Source organism: Cebus imitator, unplaced genomic scaffold, assembly GCF_001604975.1.
Source record: "Cebus imitator isolate Cc_AM_T3 unplaced genomic scaffold, Cebus_imitator-1.0 Scaffold350, whole genome shotgun sequence".
Taxonomy (NCBI): Eukaryota; Metazoa; Chordata; class Mammalia; order Primates; family Cebidae; genus Cebus; species Cebus imitator.
The window spans coordinates 801,145-819,844 of record NW_016107665.1 but is presented as its reverse complement, the minus strand read 5'-3'; the positions used below and the strand labels follow the sequence as shown (position 1 = coordinate 819,844).

The window sequence follows — 18,700 nt, the reverse complement described above, 5'->3', positions numbered from 1 at the left end:
AGATCACTTAGTAACTCACTCATAATTGTCCTTTTTATATTTAAATCTCATGGATGCCACCTTTGAAATCATTTCTAGACATAATAGTAGCACATGGTGGTTCTGGGATTTTATCTTTTGACTTGTAATTTTATATAATCATAATTATCTATTGAAGATTTAAAAAGCCATCTATATGTTGAATATCAGGATGTCCGTGAGAAGCAGAGTATAGATTTCATGACCATTATGCTTGGTAAATGGAGTAATTAGGTTACTGTAATATTCTGATTACACTGTAGTATATAAGTGTAATTTTCCTCTATATATTCCCTGTTAAAGGGGATTGTGATCTTCCTCTCTTCACTGTTCCTTCTAAATGGTGGAAAGCAATGATGCAGGCCCAGCTGAGAATCTTTTGGGTTTGTTGTGGAGACTACAGGTTATAATTGGCTGTGGAAAACTAATTTTCTCTTTAAAACATTTTTAGGTGGCCTTTTCATCTTTAAATCTGTTACTACAAACACAAGCTCTTCTCTCTTCTATAAATTACCTTACAACCATTATTCCATCAGATGATCAAAGCATAAGTGTTGCCAAGGAGGTACAAATTTCAACTGAAAAACAACAAAAAAATTCAACTCTGCCGAAAGGTATGAAAAATACATTTTTGTTTTTTCTTAGCAAGGGTTTTCAAATTCTAAAGCTAAATGAGTAATACTAGAGATTATCTAACTCAGTCATTTAATTATCATTTTCCCCTTTTCTTCAAATTAAATTATATGCAAGCAACTGATATATAAGGCAAATATAATCAATACTGCTGTTTTAAAAACATGTTTGTTCTTATTTTGGTGGTGATATAGGATGCCTTTAGGTAGGTAATAGGGGGAAAAGACCTGTATTTATACTGAGCTCTTCCTCCTCTCTCAGTGGCTCCTGAAGGGGCTTTATAAAGAGTTAGTCTTTTTTTCCATTTTATACATAAGGAAATTAAGACTCAGACAACAAAGGTAGGGAAGGATTCAGAAGTAGCATCTAATTGGCCAAGAGCCCAGATTTTGGATAAGGAAGAACACAGTTCAGATCCTGATTTTGCAACTTCAGCCGTGTAAACTTAGGCACATTATTTAACTTCTCTGAGGTTCAGTGCCCTTATTTATTTTAGTTTTTTTTTCTTGGTTTTAAATCACTATTAAAAATGCAAATTTTACAGAATATATAAAGCAAAAAAATTATTTGAATCTTTAACAGTTGGAAAATGTTATAATTTTTTTTTTTAACGCAATAGTGGTTCACTTAATATAGGGAATAAACCTTAATAGAGTGTAGATGACTAGAATTTCACTGTGTGATAGAGTGCTTTGTTTTATTTCTAGTGATTGTATCCTCCAAAGATAGTGACATTATTGGCTTCAGGCTATTTGCTAAGTTGAATGCCTTCTGTATCGTTGTTTGCAATGAAAAGAACAATATCGCTGAAATCAAGATTCAAGGTAAAAGTTCACACGGTGTTCAAAATTGTGAAGAGAGAAGCTTTTTCTTCTTCCTTTTTTTTTTCTTTGCAGTGCAAAAGAATGTACAAATAAAGGGCTCTGAGCTGTGAAAGCTGGAAAGACATAATTGGATTGTATGCTTTCTTCTCTTTGGGTTATAGATATTGGTCAGAATCTGACCATCCCTATTGAACTTGATACACATTCTGGTGTTTGGGACCTTCCTGAGAGTTATCTAGGAAGTGGAAAAGGGATACTGATGTCAATGTAGAAATGCTATTGAGCTAGGGGAGGTGTCAGTCTAGATTTTAGGTGAAGGTCTATGGACATGCTTTATAATAACTTTACTTTTTTTTTTTTACCTTTATGTGATTTTTATATATAACATACTTATGTATTTGTGTTTATTTATCTTTCCTTATGAAAAGCAGTCTTATAATGAATGACAATATCTGTGAGCACATTATGTTCTTTTAGGTAAAAGTTGCTAAAACTCATCTAGCTTTTCCTCTGGCTTACCTTTATTAGCTTGTTGTGATCTGGTAAAGATAAAGAATATGTTTAATAGGTGGCTGGGGGTGGTGGCTCACACCTGTAATCCCAGCACTTTGGGAGGCTGAGGCAGGCAGATCACCTGAATTCGGGAGTTGGAGACCAGCCTGACCAACATGGAGAAACCCCGTCTCTACTAAAAATACAAAAAATTAGCCTGGTGTGGTGGCGCATACCTGTAATCCAGCTACTTGGGAGGCTAAGGCAGGAGAATCGCTTAAACCTGGGAGACGGATGTTGCGTTGAGCTGAGGTTGCGCCATTGCACTCCAGCCTGGGCAACAAGAGTGAAACTCCATCTCAAAAAATCAAAAAAACAAAAACCAAAACCAGAATATGTTTAATATGTTTCATGAAATTTTTTAAGATCTTAAAAACTGGAAAACTAGTTTGTTTTTTCTTTTGTCGTTTCCAAACTGGCAGTGCATCTACTAGTCTGAATTTGATTTGTGAAACTTTTATAGTTTCCTTGTAAATGATTGGATATAAGGTATAAAGGATATTTTCTTAAATCCTGAGGTAATCTATTTGTACTAGATGTGTTTCTTTCCTGGACTGAAAACTTAGATAATTGCTTAACGAATTTATAGATTTTGGTGTTTATAAAACCAAAAACTTTAATATTGCAACTTATTTATCCATTGGGAGTTGAAACACTGCTAAATTTAAAAGTCACCCCAAAGTAAAATAATGTAATGTAATGGAAATAAAGATCTTATATAGGGTAGATATGTAGAAATTATAGTACACTCTTTTTTCAGGCCTGGATTCCTCCCTTTCTCTTCAGTCAAGAAAGCAGTCACTTTTTGCCCGACTGGAAAATATTATTGTTATAGATGTTGATCCGAAGACAGTTCATAAGAAAGTAAGTGATTATAAACAGTTAATATTCTTTAATGGCTGAATATGAGATTCTATTGTAAAGTATATTTTATTTTAAAAACATTAATGAAATATACTTCAATAGAAAAATGTTTTTATAAATATTACAAATATAAAGCCTTTTCTAAAATTTTGTCATTATCTTCCTGGATGAGAGTACATTCAAGTCTCTGTTTTTCAGGCTGTGTCAATAATGGGAAATGAAGTTTTTCGTTTTAATTTGGATTTGTATCCGGATGCTACTGAAGGGGATTTGTATACTGATATGTCCAAAGTGGATGGTGTGCTATCTCTGAATGTTGGCTGCATTCAGATCATCTATCTTCATAAATTTCTTATGTCACTTCTGGTAAAATCGTTATTTATATATGGATTTTTCACCTTTGAAATACTTTTAAAAGTCTAATAATTATGATGGCAAATGTTATAAATCTTGGATTTTAGGGTGGGCATTATTTTAATTATAGATGGTATTTATGCATGAATGTAGAGATTAAAACTCCTACTTAACAGTTGAAATCTGAATCATTTAATGATTTTTGTTTAGAACAAATTAGTTTTACTATAGTATAATGAAGCCAAATTCTTTAGTATAAAAATTATTGGGAAAAAAATTCTTTCTCTGTTTCTTAACTATGTAACATTAACTCATTTCAGGCAGCTCTTAGCTATAGATGGATTATTGGTAATTTCTTACTACCACAAGGAAAGGAGGGCTCAACTGAATGTTAAATATTGGGGAAAAAAAGTTACCACATGTATGAAAACAAGATTGTGTTATTATTGATGTGCCTGTATTCTCTTCGAATTTCTCTTTTTATACTTTGTGTCCACAGAACTTCCTCAATAATTTCCAGACAGCCAAAGAGTCTCTGAGTGCTGCCACTGCTCAGGCTGCAGAAAAGGCTGCCACAAGTGTGAAAGATCTTGCCCAGAGGAGTTTTCGTGTTTCCATCAATATTGATTTGAAAGCACCAGTTATAGTCATCCCACAGTCTTCCATTTCTACCAATGCAGTAGTGGTAGATCTTGGGTTAATCAGAGTTCAGAATCAGTTTATTCTGGTGTCTGATGAAGACTACGTAAATCCTCCAGTAATTGATAGAATGGATGTGCAGCTAACAAAGCTTACACTTTCTAGGTATGCTTTTTCAATAATTATGGATTTAAATATTATGTTCATGATTTCCATGAAATATTTATGACCGTTGAAATTCTTACCCAACACAGTTTGTTCAAATAAACTCTTCAGTTACACAGATTTTCTTTTACGTGTGTGTGTGTGTGTGTGTGTGTGTGTGTGTGTGTGTGTGTTTGCTCTGTCACCCAGGCTGGAGTTTAGTGGCGTGGTGTTGGCTCACTGAAACCTCTCCCTCCTGGATTTAAGCGATTTTCCTGCCTCAGCCTCCTTAGTAGCTGAGACTATGGGCACGCGCCACCATAGCTGGCTAAATTTTGGATTTTTATTTTTATTTATTTATTTATTTATTTTTGGCTTTTTATTTATTTATTTATTTTATTGCATTTTAGGTTTTGGGGTACATGTGAAGAACATGCAAGATTGTTGCATAGATACACGCATGGCAGTGTGATTTGCTGCCTTCCTCCCCATCACCTATATCTGCTATTTCTCCCCATGCTGTCTCTCCCCAACTCCCCACCCCCCATGTATTTTTAATAGAAACGAGGTTTCACTATGTTGGCCACGCTTGTCTCGAACTCCTGACCTCAGGTGATGCACATTCTTCGGCCCCCCAAAATGCTGGGATTACAGGTGTGAGCCACAACACCTGGCCCAGAACAGTTTTTTTATTTTGTTTATTGAGACGAAGTCTCAGTCTGCTGTTCAGGCTAGAGTGCAGTGGTGCAATCTCAGCTCTCTGCAACCTCCGCCTCCCAGATTCAAGCAGTTCACCTGCTTCAGCCTTTTGGGTATCTGAGACTGTAGGCGCAAAACACCACACCTGGCTCAATTTTTTGTATATATATATTTTTTTATAGAAATGGGGTTTCTCCATGTTGGCCAGGCTAGTCTCAAACTCCTGACCTGAGGTGATCTGCCCACTTCGGCCTCCCAAAGTGCTGAGATTACAGGCCTGAGCCCCCTGCACCAGGCCACTAGAACAGTTTTTAAATCAACTTTTACTTTCAAAAATTTCAAACCTACAGAAAAATTGAAAAAATGGTACTGTGAATGTACCTACATATCCTTCATCTAGGTTCACATGTTGTTTATATTTGATTTAATCTGTCTATACATATATACATATTATTTAAAATATTTTTTGTTAAATCATTTGGGAATAGACATCTTAACTCTTTGTCTCTAAATACTTTATTATATGTCTCCTATAAACAAGGACATTCATTCTTTTACATTAACCATGATATAATTTCATAAATTTAATATTGATACATACTATAATCTGAAATTCAGTCAATATTCAGATTTTACCAGTGTCCCATTATAATACTTTACATTATAGAAATATCCACTGTTTCACCCAATTCAGGATCACCCATAGTGTATAATTGTATTCTGTACTACTGAGGAGGATTTCTGTACTGCCAAAAATTTATTTTGGAGTAGTCCTTCAGCTTTTCTTTGTCTTTTATGACTATATGACTATTACTGTAGTTTTGAAGAAAACAGTCTGGTTCCACTTACCTCTCAATTTGGTTTTGTCTGAGTGATTCCTCCTGGTTTGATTGAACTTGCACATTTTTGGCAGGCACGTTGTGTAAATTATGTTGTATCTTAAGTGCTCATACCAGGTGGCACATGAAATCTGTACATAATACATTTAAAAATTATTTTCTACCCCATCAATGAAGATTTAATTATGTAGAATAAAAAATTAATGTGACTGTAAGGCAAGTCTAGAAAATAATCCTAGAGAAGAGCTTTATGAAATGCCTTAGAAAATGCTAACTGTTCACCTCTTGTTCACTTTGCCATCATTTTCTTCAGTCTCTGCACCAACACACCTATTAATCCTTGAACAACTGTATGTAATGATTTTCTCTATTTCTTTGTGTGGATTGCTTTTAAAAACTTATTCCATTTTTCACCTATCTCCTGTTTAAAGAAAAAAGTTTTCTTAATGGTTCATTGTATATCACCTTTTAATTTGTCCCTTCTAGTGGATTATAGATTAATTATAGATTCAGCTTTGAAAATACTCAAGCCACACTTACAAATCAGTATTTAGAATAGCCAAAAACTGCTTGACTTTGCTTTTTTTAATTTGTTGCATTTCTACCCTATATCTATGCATATGTAACATTTCTGTTTTTCACAGGACAGTCATCCAGCCAGGCGCCTATCATCCTGATATTCAGCTGTTGCACCCAATTAACTTGGATTTTTTTGTAAATCGGAATATAGCTGCATCTTGGTACCACAAGCTGCCTGTTGTGGAAATTAAAGGACATCTTGATTCAATGAATGTAAGTACATGAGTGAAAAAAAATTTCATTGTTGAAATTTTAAACTCTGAAGAATTTTAAAGTTGAAATCCAAATGAAATATAGACTTTTTTGCTGAACAGCATAAGAAAAATTTCAGTGAGACTTTTTCCAACAAGATCATTACTATTTTCTGTAGAATTTAATCTTTAGTTAAGATTTCTTAACTTTAAAATTTGTTATGCATGCATATTGGTAGAGATCTGTATATAAATTATGTATTAGCATATTATACTTTATCTCACGTATTGTATATGTACATTTTTATTTTTAGGGTTATCTAAGTACCCCTAGGATAATTATAGCATTGAAGAAAATATTTATTTTTTATATTGAAGACAACCTTTTTATTTCATTGGCGTTGTTATTGTTTAAAAAGTAGAATTTATGCATTTTCCCAATTTGTCACTTTTTAAAAAAAAGATAAGATTTCTTTGATCATTATTAACTTTCAGTAAACATAAGTCATTGGAGCTAATATTGACTGATTGAATTACATTGGTTTTTCTGTAAACATCTTCTTATCTTTGAAAATAAAAATTTTAACCTGAAATAAGCAGTGCAATTCTTGTGGGTTTTGATTGTATGTAACTTTTTAGTGTTAGGATTATTCTGTCCATCATGTGTTGCAACTGGGAATTTATTTTCTGTGTTACAGTTGTTTCATTAAAAAATGTAATATAGTTTTTTTTAACTATATTAATAATATTTTACAGGTTAGTCTAAATCAAGAAGATCTTAATCTTTTATTTAGGATACTAGCAGAAAATCTCGGTGAGGGTACTGAAGACTTGTATAAAGTGAAACCAGGAGCACAAGAGACAGGTAAGAGGCTGACAGTAAGCGGCATAATACTTATGTGTCTATTTATTTTATGGTTTAGTGGGGAATTAGGAAATAAAAAGTAAACAAATGTATGTTTACAAGTTGCAGTTCATATTACCAAGAAAATAAACAAGATGCTATTGAATGAAATCATAGTTGGAGATGATTGACTCTCTTAAGTTTTCAGTTATAGTTTCAGACATTTTTCTAAGTTGCATGAGTGAAGAGGAGACCATAAAGAAGGACTTCAAATCAGTGGTAGATTGTTGAAGTAATCATTGAAATTGCATGTATAGAAGAAACCATTCTGAGTTGGCAGTAGGTTATGGTAGCATAGTGTATCTGATTTTTCAAAAAGGCTTGGTAGTAAAATATCTGTAGGAATTGAAATGGTTGATAAATTATCACTTTCCAAAGATACTGAGAAGATTATACAGGAGTAAAAATGGAAACTTAATTTAAATTATTAGTTACAGTGGCCCTTTTGACTTAAAGACAAAATAACTACCAGCCTTATTTTTTTAAGGTAATATATGCATATATACATATATGTGTGTGTGTGTGTATATATATATATATATATATATATATATAATGTATGTATGTACACATAAATGTATATATAATCTTTAGTTTTTTTCAAACATGGTAGCATCCTGTATGTATACATGCATGTGTGTTTATGCACTTTGCTTTTTTAAAGAAATATTAGCAGTGTATCTTCGTGTCTATTGCATATCTGTAGATACGTATAGATCTCCTTCATTCTTTGTAATGGTTGCCTGGTATTAAATTCTGTTGAAGTATCTTAATTTATTCAGCAAGTTCCTACTGGTAGACGTTTTTGGTTGTTTTTAAACTTTCATTATCACCATATTGCATTGAATATCTCATACATACTTTTATAAGTATGTATATATCTATAGGATAACACCAGTTAAAAGATATATAAATTATTAATGTAAATTTAATTGACAATTAGGTCAGCAAATCAATAGACTAATCTAAGATTTTGACCGATCTTGCTGTTTACCCTCCATAGAACATTACTAACTTTGCACTCCCACCAGGTTGTTTTTCTAACACAGTATATTATCAGATTAAAAAATTTTGTCCATATGATAAGTGAAAACTGGCATCACATTGTATTTTTTATTAAACTATTTTACTGTATTTTAATACATACAGTGAAGTGTACAAATATTCAATATACAATTCAATGAATTTTTTCAAATATGGATACTCCTGTGTAATCACCATGATCAACATGTAGTACATTTTCAGTACCCCAGAAGGCTTCTCTCTTGTCCTTTGTCAGTCAGTACCAAACATCCTGCCTGCAAATCCACCCAGAGGTAACTACCATTTTAACTTGTAATAGATAGATTAGTTTTGCCTCTTCTTGAATTTCATGTAAGTGGAATCGTACAGAATTTACTATTTGATGTTCAGCTTCTTCAGCATTATGTTTGCAAGATTTGCCCATGTTGTGCATAGCAGTAGTTTGTTCTTTTTATTTCTGTGCAGTAGTTAGTTATATGAATGTATCAAAATTTATTTTATTCATTCTGTCTTTGATGGACATTCAGGTTGTTTCCAGTTTTTAGCTATCATGAATGAAATTGCTATGAATGTTACTTTGTGTCTTTGATATAATTATATACACTTTTTTTTTTTGATATATAGGTAGGAGTAGAATTACTCAGTCATATGTGAGATTTACGTTTAGCTTCAGTAACTTGTGCCATATTATAGCAAGCAGTTTTCCAACTGGTTGTACTAATTTACTTTTCTAGCAGCAATGTATGAGAGTTCCAGTTGTTTCACATTCTCTCCAGTACTGGGCTTTGCCAATCTTTTAAAATTTAGCATTCTAATAGATATGCAGTGGCATCTCACTATGGGTTTTATTTGCTTTTTGATTACTAGTGAAGGTGAACACCTTTTCATATGGTTGTTGGCCATTTGGATATCTTTTTTAGTGATGTAACCATTTAATCCTATTGACAACCATTTTTATTGAGAGGTTTGCCTTTTTTCTTATTGATATGCGGTTTTAAAATTCTGAATATGAGCCCTTTGTTGGTTATGTGTGTTGCATGCATGTATGTGTAGAAATATTGTGTGTCACTGAGATTTCATCTACAAATGATCCCATAACCCATGTAGTGAGCATAGTATCTGTCAGATAGTTTTTCATCCCACCCCCTGTCCACCCTCCCCCATCCCCAGTAGTCCCCAGTGTCTGTTGTTCCCATCTTTATGTCCATGTGTACTTAATGTTTAGCTCCCACTTACAAGTGAGAACATGTGGTATTTGGTTTTCTGTTGCTGGGCTAATTCATTTAGGATAGTGGCCTGCAGCTCCATCCATGTTGCTGCAAAGGACATGATTTCATTCTTTTTTGTGGCTGGTAGCATTCCATGGAGTATAGGTACCACATTTTCATTGTTCAGCCCACTGCCAGTTGGCATCTGGGGTGATTCCATGTCTTTGCTATTGTGAACAGTGCTGTGATGAACAGGTGAGGGTATGTGTCTTTTTGGTAGAATCATGTATTTTTATTTGAGTATGTACCCAGTAATGGGAGTGCTGGGTCAACGGCTTTAAGTTCTCTGAGAAATCTCAAAACTGCTTTCTATAGTGGCTGAACTAATTTACATTCCCACAGTGTGTAAATATTCCCTTTTTTATGCAACCTGGCCAACGTATGTTATTTTTTTGACTTTTCAATAGCTATTCTGACTGGTGGCCTTTCAGTCTTTTAATGAATAGAATTTGTTAATTTCAATCAGCATAAATTTACTGTTTGTTAAAATGATCAATGTTTTTTATTTTCCACTTGAAAAATCTTTGCCTATTCTGGGAATTGTTTTTTGAAAGCGAAAATATTTGCTAGAATCATTTTCCCTGGTTCACATTATGTTTGGAACAGTGTTGGAGTAAGATGATAGTTAAGAAACCCTGCCCTATACAATGCCTTGTCAAAGGTAATGATTAACAATAGTGGCTTTCTATATGGAATTCTGGTATAGTTTATACTACATGGTTCCCATGTGTTGCATTACTGGTCAAGATAATGTCAACTGCAATAATAGTAATAACTTATTTAATGATATTGAGGGACAGTGGAGAGCGAAGACTGTAAAATCAGACTGACAAGTTTGTACTCTGCCATTTGTACAACACTGGGCAAGGGACTGAATCTGTCTGAATCTCATTTGGTCACTTCTGAAATAAGGACAATAAAGTTCTTGCCTCAAAGGTATATCATAAGAATTAAATAGAAAAGTATATATACAGCCCTTAGAACAGTGTCTGCCACGCAGGTGAGCACTTAGCAAGTGATAGCTCTTAATATTTTTTATATTACAGTTTAAAAAGCAATTTTATTGCATTTCATGGTGTGCGAATTTCAGAAACAGCATCAAAATTATATAGCTGTACTTTTGTTTCTTAGTGTGGTGTAAGAGTCCCCAACCTCCTGCTCCCTTTTTTCTTTTCTAGTCTTAACTCTTGTTATCCTCCTAATGACTTAACCATATCAAACTCCATTCTGTTTGCAAAACCTGTCATGTGTTTTCCTCCTTTCTAGTAATGTCTGTGCTGTGTGAGGTGGTCCTTTAGCTCTCCTCTAAGAGCCTTTCTTGACTTCTGTAAAACAGTGTCACACTTTCTTCTGTGCTTCCAGTGCATTTTATATAGCCTCTATTAACATTTGTTCACTTAATGTGACTAGGTATGGCCTGCTTATTTTGTTTGTCTTTTTTTTTTTTTTTTTTTTTTTCTGAGACGGAGTCTTGCTCTATCGCCGCTGGAGTGCAGTGGCACAATCTCGGCTCACTGCAGCCTCTGCCTCCTGGGTTGAAGCGATTCTTCCGCCTCAGCCTCCTGAGTAGCTGGGACCACAGGCACGTGCCACCATGCCCGGCTATTTTTTGTATTTTTAGTTGAGACGGGGTTCCACCATGTTGGCCAGGATTGTCTCGATCTCTTGACCTCGTGATCCGCCAGCCTCACCCTCCCAAAGTGCTGGGATTACAGGCATGAGCCACCGAGCCCGGCCTTGATTGTCTTTTAAATGTATATGTCTCTTCTACTAAACCATGAGCTTTCTAAGGGCTAGCGCTGTTACTAATTTGTGGATTTTCATTGCTTCTACCAGGTCCAGAATACTCATATAAGTCCACAATAAATATTTGTGGAAGAAATGTGTGAATAAAAGTGAATGAATTTCTTTTAAACATTTCAGGTGAAATTAAAGAGCCCCTTGGAATCTCCATATCACAAGATGTACCTGCTTCAAAAAATACTTTAACAACTGGAGTGGAAGAAATTAGATCTGTAGACATCATTAATATGCTGCTGAATTTTGAAATTAAAGAGGTGTGTAATTTTCAGCTGTTTTTGTAAAGTGAGGTGAATAAGTAACGGATATTTGGAATTACCTCTGCTAAACTTACAGATAATTGATACTGATGAAAAAAATCTATGTGGGCTGCTCACATATAGCAGTGATTTTTTTTTTTTTTTGACAGAGTTTTGCTCTGTCGCTTGACTGGAGTGCCGTGGTTTGATCTTGGCTCACTGCAACCACTGCCTTCCAGGTTCAAGTGATTCTGCTTCAGCCTCCTGAGTAGCTGGGATTACAGGCAGCTGCCACTACGCCCAGCTAATTTTTTTTTTGTATTTTTAGTAGACAGTGGGTTTCACCATGTTGATCAGGATGGTCTTGATCTCTTGACCTTGTGATCTGCCCTCTTTGGCCTCCAAAGGTGCTAGGATTACAGATATGAACCACAGTGCCTGGCCCAGCAGTGATGTTTTAAATATTAAAAGTTTATTAAGGATTTGGGAGCTACAGTATTTCATAGAGAAAATGACAGCATCCTATAACATGCTTTTTAATGATTTTAGGATAGTTGGAATGTCACTTGCCTTGGATGTCATATAAGAAAGCCAGGAAAGGGAAACAGTGTCAGAGAAATTATTTTCAAATGTTAGCAACCCTTGATAGAATAAAATACTATATGCCTGCATTTTTAAAAAGTTACATTACTAATATGTTTGCCATCTGCATATTCTTGAGAAAAGATGAAATGGATTTTCTTCTTTTTTCACACATCCAACAAATGTTTATTGTATGTGCCTGGTGATAAGGATACACGCAAAAAGTATAGAGCCTGAACTCATGTAGGAAAACTATTAAAAATTTTTGTAATCACTTCACGAAAACTCTTGCTGAAGATGCTGTTGGAGCTTGCGGTGCTGATGGTAGGGAGGGGGTATTTAAGCAGACTGCGAGGCTCAGTAAGGATTTTCTGGAGAAGGATATATTTGAATCAAGTTTTTAAAGAGAAATAAATTATCTGAGAAAAGGGATCAGGAAAGGGTCTGGGGGCAAGCCAGAGAGGAACAGGCATAAAAGTGTGAGTATGTGAGAAAGCATAGTGGATACAGAGACTTGTGAGGACTTCCTCTAAATCTGTTTTATCAGAGCTTATGTTTTTTCTCTGAGCTAAAAATAATAAACTTTTAAATAGGCTGGTTGCAATGGCTTATGCCTATAATCTCAGCTCTTTGGGAGGCCAAGACTTGAGGATCGTGTGAGTCCAGGTATTTGAGACCAGCCTGGGCAATGTAACAAGACTGTGTCTCCACAAAAAAAAAAAAAAAAAAAAAAAAAAAATTTTATTAATTATTCAGGTATGGTGGCATGTGCCTTTACTCCTGGCTACTTGGAAGGCAGGAGGATCACTTGAGCTCAGGAGGTCAAGACTTCAGTGAGCTCTGATTGTGCTACTGCACTCTAGCCGGGGTGACAGAGCAAGACCTTGTCTCTAACAATCAGTCTGTAATCAAACAAACAAACTTTTAAAGGAATGGGCTCTATTTTTAGGAATCTGAAATACATGCTTTGAAGCCAACTTCTTTTACGTTAAACTTGTATGTTTTTCAGATTAATATCAGAGTTACTGAAGGTTTTAAGCCTTGGTCGTTGAAACATTGATAGATGAATCATTCTATTTGCAGATATGCTTACACAACCATATACAACATATATACATACATATATAAAACCCGTAAGACATTTTAAATGTTATTCGTAATGTATATTATGATTGTTCTCTTTCCTTAGGACAATGATTGGGTTAAAGGGAGCAGTTTGCATTGGATATTTGGCGTTCTTTGAAAACATTTTCTGTTGCCATTATCTGGGGGGAGAATACTAATGACATCTGGTAGGTAGAGGCTGGGGATGCTACCTTGTATCCTACGATTCATAAGACAGTCCCCACTTCAAAGAATTACCAGCTCAATATGTTAATACTGCCAAAGTTGAGAAAAGTCGCCTTAGGAATAGTGTAAAAATTGGCTGTTAGTTTCATAGACTTTTAGATGGATAGCTGTCCATCAGACTAGGACTTCTGGGAATTAGGCCAAACTGCAGGCACAAATAGAAGTAAAGATCTTAACATTATGTCAATTTCTTGCTTATATCACTCCAGATACTTATTAAATTCTTGACTTACCTTTATTGTGTATTAGTGAAATCGTTGATGGTAATACTGGTACCTTCTTTTAGGTTGTGGTTACTTTGATGAAAAAATCAGAAAAGGAAGGAAGGCCTTTACATGAGCTAAATGTCCTGCAACTTGGAGTGGAAGCTAGAGTTAAAACCTATGACATGACTGCTAAAGCTTATCTAAAAAAAATTAGTATGCGATGCTTTGATTTCACTGGTAAGTGTGAAATATTGTCTGTGAAAATTATTCATTAGGCAGATCCCTACCTTTTTATCAACATTAAACATATTTATTTGTGTACAGTTGTGTTAATTTCCTATTACATTAACTCAGCTTTTCAAAAACAGTCCCTGGGTACAGAGGTAGGGGACCCAGTGAAAAGCTGAGTTAATTTACGAAAAAAAAGACATCTTATTTGTTTTTTTAATTTTTAAATTATATGAGTTTTAACATTTCTTTTAAATTATGCTAATATGTGTTTGTGAAAAATCAAAATTAAACACAAAAGTATATAGAAGAAAAAATTAAGATCATCTGTAGTCTCATGTCCTTCCCTCAGAAAAAATACTAAGTTATTGTTAGTGGGTATCCTTGACCTTTTAAGTTCTTGCAATAAGCTAACTGTTAAAGTTCTATTAGTGTTTAAATTTTATAAGAACTCTATGGGATATCTTTAAGTAAATTTGTATTGAGAATAATTCTTACTTTATGTATTTTATAGATTCTTTAATATACTAGGATTTGTTTGGATGAGAGTAATATCGTAGTACCATGTGTTATGCTAGTTGTAATTGGTGGGTACTAGTATTTTGTTTTATGGAATTTGTTTCCTTTTTCTTCAAAGCCAGGGTTATTGAGGTATGATTTATACACAATGTACTTCACTCTTTTTAGTGTACAGTTCTGAGTTTTGACAAATGTACATTTGTGTAATGGCTGGTCTTGTTTTAAAACGTGTGAAATGTTTAACTTGATGTATCAACCTTGTCTTTCTTCTCTATTAGACTCTAAAGGAGAACCTCTTCACATTATTAACTCTTCTAATGTGACTGATGAACCCCTTCTGAAAATGTTACTGACAAAGGTATGTTTCATTTTGTTTCTAGGATTCTTTAATATTAGAATATATAAAGTTATATATATTACCCTTGTATTTAATATTCCAGTTTTCTCTCCCAACATTTTTCAATCTAAACTGATTGATTGTGGTAAATTTTGCAAGCATCTGAAAGTCCTGGATACCTTCATTAACCTTCTGAGTTACTCTATGATGTTGAATAAATGAGAATAACATAAAGTTCCATTGTAATCCAAAGTGAAATGTGTTATATATAATCTGGTACTTTTTCCTACTTTTTAGGTTAGTGTACCTAATCTAGTTATACTAGCATTTCCTCCACAGTAGGATAAGGAATTTGAGTTTTTGCTTGTATGGAGTGTTAGAAATGCTTATGTGGTCAGTTTGGTTTTTTTTGAATGATCTTCTTTGCCTTTAAAAAATATGGTTTCACTCTTTTAATAGCATGCTTAGAAAAGTAAAGAGTATATGTATTTTCAGTATATGAATTTTTAGTGTTTGAAACTCAGTGGTGTAATTTTCCACTATTTGTAGGCAGACAGTGATGGACCAGAATTTAAAACTATCCATGACAGTACCAAACAGAGACTGAAGGTAAATCTTTTATAATTTACTGTAAGGCTGGGTTGTGTTGATTAAATCTAGCTTCACAGCTATTTTCAATTGTGAGATTATAAATTCTAACGTGAGAATAACAGTGGCAGTAATAATATTTCTGATCTAATTTATGCATAAAGTTAAATAGATATAGAATTGTAATAAAGTTTTTACAGAAAGTTGATTTGAATTCTGAAAATATTGTTTCCTAATTTTGACTTAGATTTCTTGAAAAGTATGTGAATAATACACTTAAAGGCAATTGTGTTACTCATTTTAGTCGACTCTGTTTATTTGGCCTAACATTGATGGAAGCATTAAACATTTGAATTATGTATTGGCATTCGAATTAGAATAAAATATGGTAGAGGGTAAAGCATAACCTAGTACAGACATTGCTCACAGTCCATTTGAACATGCATAGTCAGCTTGGAACTGCCTGAAATGTGGTTTAAAGCCTGATAATATTTCCTGTGTCTTTACTTAAAATCCATCCAGTTCTGTTGAATTAAAAAGTGGAGTGTGCAGAGTGTTGGTTTATTATCTGGCAAAGATTAACATTTTAATAGAGTTAGTTCTTAAAAAAAATTAAAATTTTGGGCCGGGCGCGGTGGCTCAAGCCTGTAATCCCAGGACTTTGGGAGGCCGAGGCGGGTGGATCACGAGGTCATGAGATCGAGACCATCTTGGTTAGCACGGTGAAACCCCGTCTCTACTAAAAATGCAAAGAGTTGGCTGGGCATGGTGGCGCGTGCCTGTGATCCCAGCTACTCGGGAGGCTGGGGCAGGAGAATTGCCTGAACCCAGGAGGCGGAGGTTGCAGTGAGCCGAGATCGCGCCATTGCACTCCAGCCTGGGTAACGCGCGAAACTCCGTCCCAAAAAAATAAAAATAAAAAAATAAAAAAAAAATTAAAATTTTAAAAAGGCCCTTAATTGGACTATTCTTGTGCTGCTTATATCTGTTGAACCCTGATGTAAAAATGTTACTGCATCTGAAATCTGCCTCTCTAATTGTTCATTGTATTAGGTTTCATTTTCATCCTTAGACGTAGTACTTCATTTGGAAGCTTTGCTTTCCTTCATGGATTTTTTATCATCTGCTGTTCCATCCTCTGAACCTTCCTCTTCTGAGAAGGAATCTGAGCTGAAACCACTCGTGGGGGAGTCCAGAAGTATCACTGTCAAAGCTGGTAATAATTTTGAATCACGATCTAATGCTTTGTATCTGAACTTTAATAATAATATAGCAACTTGTTTTTTTCCATTAAGTTAAGTATTTAGCATGTTGACATTGCTGCTCTGATAGGTTAGTTTCAAGAGAAAGAAAATGTTATTTCTATGGGATTATAGAGCAGATTAGTGAAGAATTTTAAATAAACATTGTTTAATGTTATGTATTTATATGTCAATTCACTGTCTAGTTTTTACATAAAATAGAAATTTATGTACTTTATGTTGATGTGTTTTTGCAGTCTTCAGTTCAATGAAAGTGAGAAAGGAAGAAGTTCAATTATGGATTCAATCATACATGGTAACAAAGGTCCATTTCAGTTAGTCAGGTAGACTTGACTTACCTGGTGCTCAGCAATTTTAAGTGCTTTGTGGGACAATGCAGGGAAGGAGCTCATGGAATGGACAGACACTGTTTTCCAACCAAAACTATATTTAGATCACACAGATATGGTCACATGGTCCTCAGGCGTATGACTTATGTTATGAAATAATAGGCATGACATTCTGAGTGAATAAAGAGCATTTGCTTATTTTTAAGCCAAATGTCATTTTAATTATTTTTCTTTTATGTTATATGATGTCAGTATTTAATATCCAGTAATTCAATTTTCAGATCATTACTGGTTTGAGTTTTACCTATATTACTGACATGTTTGGTGTAAAACTGTCATTACTATTAGATCAGATACAAAGATAGGATTTTTGTAAGCCATGCAACAGAGCAATAATTTCCTTATAAACTAGGGTAAAAGAGCTTTACCAGACTCTTTGCCTTTAATGTACCTGTAACATTAATAGCCTCAGAAGTAATACCCTCAGAAGTTTGTCTCCTTTATATAATGTGTATATACAATAAATACACAATACAGTTGAAAAAATGAAAAAGAAATGTTTAAACTCACAATACACTAGAAACACTATTAACCCCAAAGATAGTCTTCCAGTTTTACTATATTGTTGGTCTTTGTGGTTTGGTTATACTACATCAAATATTAAAGAAAAAAAACAACCTGTCGTATTGGTGATTAAGGACAGATATTCTCCATGCTTTTGCAATTTCAATCAGAAGTCTCTATTTCCTTCAAGTGAAACAGATTTTTAGGAAAATGTAAATTTATCAATCAGGATCTGGACTCAAGTGGATTTAGGGAACTAGTTTGATTGTGATTCTTATGCACACATACACCTGCATGCACATACAATTATAAAATATATTTTTGGCTGGGTGTGGTGTTTCATGCCTGTAATTCCAGCACTTTTGAAGGTCGAGGCTGGCAGATCATGAGGTCAAGAGATTGAGACCATCCTGGCCAACATGGTGAAACTTCATCTTTACTAAAAATACAAAAATTAGCTGGGCATGGCGGCATGCACCTGTAATCCCATTTACTTGGGAGGCTGAGGCAGGAGAATTGCTTGAATCTGGGAGGCGGAAGTTGCAGTGAGCTGAGATGGTGCTACTGCACTCCAGCCTGGCAATGGAGCAGGACTCAGTCTCAAAAAAAAAAAAGTATATATTCAAAAAAATATGTATATGTATATATACATTTTTGTGGAGATAGGGTCTCACTCTGTTTTGATTTGTTTTTGCTTTTTTAAAAGTTTAGCCCTTTATGTTCATTTTTCATAGAATTTATTTTAGGATTGTTCATGGAGCAACAGGCTATAATCTAAAGAAATTCTTTCTGTAGTTAATAACATGTAAGTGCCATAGTAAATAATATGTATTTTATTAACTATGCATCACTAATTCATTTTGTCATGAATTATTCTTCCTTTAATCTAACATATGATATGCAAAGGAGTTCAGAATCAAAACTTTAGACCAGGAGAATTCTAGAGTACTCATATACAATGTAACTTTTTCCCAGAAAAAGTTATAGTAAGGTTTCCATCAAGTAAACTGCACTTTCAAGGTGCTATTAATAGTATAGTTGCCTTTCACACCTGTAGTCCCAGCTACTCAGGAGGCTGAGGCAGGAGAATCACTTGAACCCAGGAGACAGAGGTTGCAGTGAACTGAGATCATGCCACTGGACTCCTCCTGAGTGACAGAGCAGG

The 18,700-nt window shown here is 34.4% G+C and overlaps 1 protein-coding gene across 5 annotated transcripts in view; it reads left to right on the top strand.

Annotated features, from left to right (window-relative positions):
• The window catches only part of VPS13C (vacuolar protein sorting 13 homolog C), a 198,977-nt gene that overhangs the window by 91,571 nt on the left and 88,706 nt on the right, over positions 1 to 18,700 (top strand). For all 5 annotated transcript variants that reach the window (XM_017506167.2, XM_017506165.2, XM_017506169.2 and 2 more), the window contains 12 exons: positions 470 to 632; positions 1,359 to 1,475; positions 2,788 to 2,891; positions 3,090 to 3,257; positions 3,745 to 4,049; positions 6,211 to 6,358; positions 7,093 to 7,201; positions 11,455 to 11,588; positions 13,789 to 13,945; positions 14,734 to 14,813; positions 15,342 to 15,401; positions 16,434 to 16,596. In XM_017506167.2, coding sequence (XP_017361656.1) covers positions 470 to 632; positions 1,359 to 1,475; positions 2,788 to 2,891; positions 3,090 to 3,257; positions 3,745 to 4,049; positions 6,211 to 6,358; positions 7,093 to 7,201; positions 11,455 to 11,588; positions 13,789 to 13,945; positions 14,734 to 14,813; positions 15,342 to 15,401; positions 16,434 to 16,596 — 1,708 coding nt within the window. The remainder of the gene's footprint in view (positions 1 to 469; positions 633 to 1,358; positions 1,476 to 2,787; positions 2,892 to 3,089; positions 3,258 to 3,744; positions 4,050 to 6,210; positions 6,359 to 7,092; positions 7,202 to 11,454; positions 11,589 to 13,788; positions 13,946 to 14,733; positions 14,814 to 15,341; positions 15,402 to 16,433; positions 16,597 to 18,700) is intronic.